This window comes from Oncorhynchus nerka, linkage group LG20 (genome assembly GCF_034236695.1).
Source record: "Oncorhynchus nerka isolate Pitt River linkage group LG20, Oner_Uvic_2.0, whole genome shotgun sequence".
Lineage (NCBI taxonomy): Eukaryota > Metazoa > Chordata > Actinopteri > Salmoniformes > Salmonidae > Oncorhynchus > Oncorhynchus nerka.
In genome coordinates this window covers 40,819,390-40,825,152 of record NC_088415.1, presented here as the reverse complement: position 1 = coordinate 40,825,152, position 5,763 = coordinate 40,819,390, and the positions used below count along the sequence as shown (strand labels likewise).

Here is a 5,763-nt window from a genome sequence, read left to right as displayed (position 1 = left end):
CTAAAATACACACGCACACACGAATTGAAACCAAACACTCAATAATTGAAATCAAAAGGTTTTTGCACTACTGGTCATTGTTTTTATTTTACATCAAAATGTTCAGAAGGAAACATCAATGTATCGTAGATATTGAGTCACAGGTTGAAAATCCTGCACAATACGGATGTACACCCTCGCCCCCATCAAACACAAACATTCCATATCACCTCGCTCCGAAACAACACTCAGATTCCTCCAGCTATTGCGAGAGGAACGCCATACCAGGTTCCAGAATCTCACTAGTTGACGCATGGCTTAAAAAGCCTGTCTGTAAATGTGCATACCATAAAATATTGGTAAACAATTGAGCAAATGCATCCCATGACAATTTAATATGCAAATAGCACTTGATTTATATATCTGTACTCTGTAGTAACGTACTCGAAGAAAACGATTTCCAGAGAGCAACAGGATTCATTTGAATAAATCTCCTATGGCAATAAACATCTTAGACTGTGGCTGTTAAAATGTTTACAGAAAAAACCATAAGATTAAGTTGTACAAAACATTTCAAACATACCTTGGAACTGGATATACAACACAGTAGGTCTATGTCGTAAATGGTCATCTGTGCAAATCTCAGAAACTGAAATCTTGTTCACAATGAACACCACATAGATAGCACCAGACCCTTAAGAATGAAGTCTACAGTACAAAGTCCATAGTCTTACCATGCATGAAAATTCAGTGTTGAGCTTGACCATTTCATTACTAGGTTTATGGTTCAAGGGTGAGTAAAATGACCTGACCAGAGTGAAACAATAACTACATGAAATCACAAAGGTCATCAGTACACATAGTGGAATATATCATGTAATCTATTTTGAACATGGACCCCCCCCATAAAATGAAAATTAGATTAAAATCCACATTAAAGAGTCAGGAAAGAGTGAGACAGGCAAGTAGAGTGTCTGGTGCCAGCACAATTTTTGTGTGTGTGTGTATGTGGGGGGTGACCTCATCCATGGAAACACAAAGGTCTCAGGCTTTAGGTCATTAGCATTGGATATGACTCATTGGCTAATGTACCTGTAACAGAGTAGCCCTGCCTGAGACAAAATAACCATACAACTACAAAAATGTTATATATATATACATACACATACACACACTGAACCAGTCAAAAGTTTGGCCGCACCTACTCATTCAAGGGTTTTTCTTTATTTTGTAGAGTAATAGTGAAGACACCAAAACTATGAAATAACACATGGAATCAGCAAAAAAAGTATTAAACTGATGCTCCAGATACTCAACTAGTCTAAAGGACAGTTTTATTGCTTCTTCAATCAGAACAACAGTTTCCAGCTGTGCTAACATAATTGCAAAAGGGTTTTCTAATGATCAATTAGCCTTTTAAAATGATAAACTTGGATTAGCTAACACAACGTGCCATTGGACCACAGGAGTGATGGTTGCTGATAAAGGGCGTCTGTACGCCTATGTAGATATTCCATAAAGAAATCTGCCGTTTCCAGCTACAATAGTAATTTACAACCTTAACAATGTCTACACTGTATTTCTGGACAAATGGACAAAAAAATTGCTTTTCTTTCAAAAACAAGGACATTTCTGAGTGACCCCAAACTTTTGAACGGTAGTATATATATATTTTTACAAAGAAATAAGCAACAAAACAAGAGATGATGCAAAACAAAAGTATAAAAGATATTTGTAAAAAAAAAAAAAATAAGCTGATCTGGTAAAAAAATAAAAGTAAGACAAATTGTCACCCAGTCTGACCATGAGGATTTCCTCCTGGTATAATGGTAAAGACGTTGCGTTACCATGCAGAAGACCTGGGTTTTACATCCCACCGATAACAACCGTTTCCCACTAAACCTCAACCATGGAACACTAAAGTCTGAGGCCAAGCACCGTGGTAAATCCCTGCAGTGGAAATTATGCAATAGTAGCTAAGGGTTAGTAGTAAGGCCAGACTGCTACGGGTCTAAGATGGGGTCCAGGAGAAAGTCTATGCTGTCTGGCGGCAGGGCACAGTCGTCCTGGCTGAGCAGGGAGTGGAGATTGGCCGCCGTGGCCTCCTGCCGTTTCAGTGTGCTCCAGTAGCGCAGCATGGCGAACACACGGTCCACATGGCTGTGTGGATAGTCCTCCAGGATCTGATCCAGCTTGACAGAGGGGATGTCTAGGGCCCCTGTACCAATTGCCCTCCAGGAGCGACCGATATTTCGAGCCACACGCATCAGATCCTTCTCCACCACCATCTTAGAGCCTGCTCAGCAACAGAAGGGTCCAAAACGAAACACCAGACAGAGACTGTCACTAGACAGTCAACATTATAACGTTTTGAGTTCAATTATACCCTATATTCCCTTGTTTCAAGAGGGTCAACTCACCATCCTTGCATGTCTGTTTAGCGGGAAGGTTCTCTTCGGACTCAAATGTTTGTCCTCTCTTTCTGGTAACTTCATTTCCCCCTAGAAAAACATTATTTAAAAACGGCATCATTTTTCAGTACAGTAAATATGGTAATATAGAGGGGCGGCACCATTTGTTTTTCGCCAGACAGGGTGAGAGTAAAGAGATCTGTTCTTCACCTGCAGCTCTTTGATCATTCACTGGCAGTTCCTTGAGGAACAGAAGGTTGGGAAATGTATCCTGCATTTCTTTGCCCGTCAGGAGCTGCAGAAGCTGCTCTGCAGCAGTGGGTCCTTTGTTGATCACATGGTCCAGAAGGTCCTGGGCCTGTTTTGATGGGTCAGTGAGGGCTTTGACCTGCTTGTACTCATGCCGGGCCAGTAGGCTGAGGGAGTCTGCATGCTGCAGCACAAAGGCAGGGTCTGCACTTAGAGTATCGATCAACTTGGGCTTCAGACGACGCAGTACCTGCTGGGCGCCACCTAGGGGTTCTTCTTCAGCCATGATCAGCTAGCTATCCCCTTCTATCGCTGGACCTGAGAAAATGGTGCATTACAGTAGCTGTCATTAAATCTGCAAATGAAAGCTGTTATGCAAACTGGCATTCATTCTCATCGAATGTAGGCCTATAGTTTGATTGAATTAAATTGGAAACTTATAGTCAAAGTTAAATACTTAGAGATTGTGTCTTCAATACTTGTGTTATTATACTGAACAAAAATATAAACGCAACATGTTTCATGAACTGAAATAAAAGCGGACAGAAATGACACGTGTTTACATCCCTGTGAGGGAGCATTTCTCCATTACCAAAATAATTCATCCACATAACAGGTGTGGCATATCAAGAAGCTGATTAAACAGCATGATCATCACACAGGTGCTGGGGACAATAAAAGGCCACTAAAATGTGCAGTTGTGTCACAACACAATGTCTGAAGTTGAGGTCGCGTGCAATTGGCATACTGAATACAGGAATGTCCACCAGAACTGCTGCCAGAGCATTGAATGTTCAATTTTCTACCATAAACCGCCTGCGTTGTTTTAGAGAATTAGGCAGTACGTCCAACCGGCCTCGCAACCACAGACCACATGTAATCACGCCAGCCCAGGACCTCCACATCCAGCTTCTTGACCTGCGGGATCATCTTAGACCAGCCACACAAACAGCTGACAAAACTGAGGAGTATTTCTGTCTGTAATAAATACCTTGTGTTGTGAAAAACACATTCTAATTGGCTGGGCCTGGTTCCCCACTGGGAGGCCCTGGCTCCCAAGTGGGTGGGCCTATGCCCTCCCAGGCCCACATCCATGCCCAGTCATGTGAAATCCATAGATTAGGGCAGAACATATTTATTTAAATTGACTGATTTCTTTATATGAACTCAGTAAAATCGTTTTAATTGTTTATATTTCTGTTCAGTATATTTATTCCTGTGTTATCATTTTTCTACTTTCACTTTTTCCTCTGCATTGTTGGGAAGGTAAGTAAGCGTTTCACTGTTTATTTGAAGTTGTCAACTGTGGTGCGTTTGGTTGCCTGATTTGCATACTGCTAATTTGGCCAGGTAAACATTTGAACGTGACGATATGATAATGTTAGCCTACTTTTTTGGCTTTAAATTAAGATGACACTTTTTCATGGATCGAGGTAGATTTTCAAGTATTTACTGATTTCAGCTCCCAAATTACTTCCGCGCCCAAAAAATAGCCTGCAATTACACACATTGTTCTGTGTAATTGTGGGCTATTATTTGGGTGCAGGTGCTAGTCAGAACTAGGAAACTCGGAAATATCCAACTTGCTAACTGCTTGAACAGGGCACTTGTATAACTACAATCAGCTGGCAAGTCAGAAATGTCCATGTTCTGAGTAACATTTGAATGCGTCTAGTCGGCTAACGTTACTCATCGAAAAGACTCGAAATGCCCATATCTAAATAATGCAGAGTTTTGTTGATGTCTGTAAGCAGGAAGTCGCTCCACTATCTTTAACTCGAGCTAAATGCATTTTTAACGCACAGAACCAAAACATCATTAGCTGAACGTTTTATTTTATCATGATAAAATTGTATGCAACTTCTTACCAGAAACGTTTGAAAACACCAGAAGCCTCTTCTTCTGTGGGTTTGATGGCGGGCTACAACCCAAAAGGGTCTATTGTCGCCACCAACTGGACGGGTTGAAACCAAAACAAGGTAAAAGGAAAACCCATACGTGATAGGGAAACTAACCTCATCCACCCAAATAAAAATAGTACATTAAACAAAGCAAAACTCCTACTTCTTCCTTCAATTCTCCATATCTCCCTTCTCAGGCTCTAGGGCCGTGTGACCATATTCCATGTAACTTTCAGCCCCTGCAACCGCTCCCACAATGATTTCTATCTTCCTGGACCTTCTCGCCACCTTTGCAGTACCATTTATCACCATAGCCAAAGGCCACAAAATCCACCTTAACTTTTTAAATGTCAGGATCCTGCTGGTGAAAGGAAACCCCTGCAGTGAAGGCCTATCTACCACCATGGACTCTTCAAGTGCCCCATTCACACCCTCAAACCTTATAACAGCAGCTGCATACGATATGCTCTGAATAGCCCTGACTTTGGCCACCTCATTCTCTTTCATCCTTGTGGGCATTTGAAAGATGTGGCTTCATGGTTCCCACCACAATTACAACATGTCACATTTGAATCACTTTAATAACACATAATATGATATTTTCCACAACTTGGATATCTCAGCTTCTCCCTTTGCAAACACTTGACACATATGACCAAAAGCTTTACAATGATCATACTGCATTGGTCTTGGGATAAATGCTCTGACACTGTAGTTAATATACCCTAACTGCACTTGATTAGGGAGAGACTACATATCAAAAAACAAAAGAACAGACAAATTTTTCTTCATTCACCACACAATTAATCCGACGTGAATCAATCACTCCAATAATATTTTTAATCTCTTCAACATCTACTTCCCACGAGACGCCAGATATAACCCCCTTGAGGGCTGCTCTGTTCCTAAGAGATACACACAACACTTCAAACATCAAATCGGGTGAGACGCAACACACATTTCTTCTGATCCTCAGGAGCACAAAAAAATCTAAGCCAGCCTGCCTCTCGTGATCCTAACAGACTTCACTCTACTCAGCCGACTAAAAACGAGGGCTGAGGGGCTTGCGTTGCAAACTTCCCTTGCTTGGCTCATCATTTGGACCAACCTCCAAGATGGCGACAGGGATTCCCTGTAAGTGGATGAGGGTGTGTCTTTTAAGTGTTTGGACCACCAGAAGACCCCTGTAGTGACTACTATAATCTTCTTATTCTATGATATAA

The 5,763-nt window shown here is 41.5% G+C and overlaps 1 protein-coding gene across 1 annotated transcript; it reads right to left on the bottom strand.

Moving 5' to 3' along the window:
* Positions 1-1,183: 1,183 nt before the first annotated feature.
* Positions 1,184-4,751, bottom strand: zgc:174906 (uncharacterized protein LOC571548 homolog). Its single transcript, XM_029621163.2, has 4 exons — positions 4,508-4,751; positions 2,601-2,957; positions 2,400-2,480; positions 1,184-2,275 (listed from the first exon to the last, which is right to left on the bottom strand). Exons 2-4 carry the CDS (start codon positions 2,923-2,925, stop codon positions 1,983-1,985), a joined length of 699 nt encoding a protein of 232 aa, XP_029477023.1. The 5' UTR covers positions 2,926-2,957; positions 4,508-4,751; the 3' UTR covers positions 1,184-1,982.
* Between the last annotated feature and the right edge of the window lie 1,012 nt (positions 4,752-5,763).

What these genes read in the sequence shown, in the direction of transcription:
- zgc:174906 (XM_029621163.2), bottom strand. Translation starts at nt 2,925, where the DNA reads ATGGCTGAAGAAGAACCCCTAGGTGGCGCCCAGCAGGTACTGCGTCGT. An exon ending in GAATGATCAAAGAGCTGCAG is followed by an intron (nt 2,481 to 2,600) that starts GTGAAGAACAGA and finishes ATGTTTTTCTAG; the next exon opens with GGGGAAATGAAGTTACCAGA. An exon ending in TAAACAGACATGCAAGGATG is followed by an intron (nt 2,276 to 2,399) that starts GTGAGTTGACCC and finishes GTTGCTGAGCAG; the next exon opens with GCTCTAAGATGGTGGTGGAG.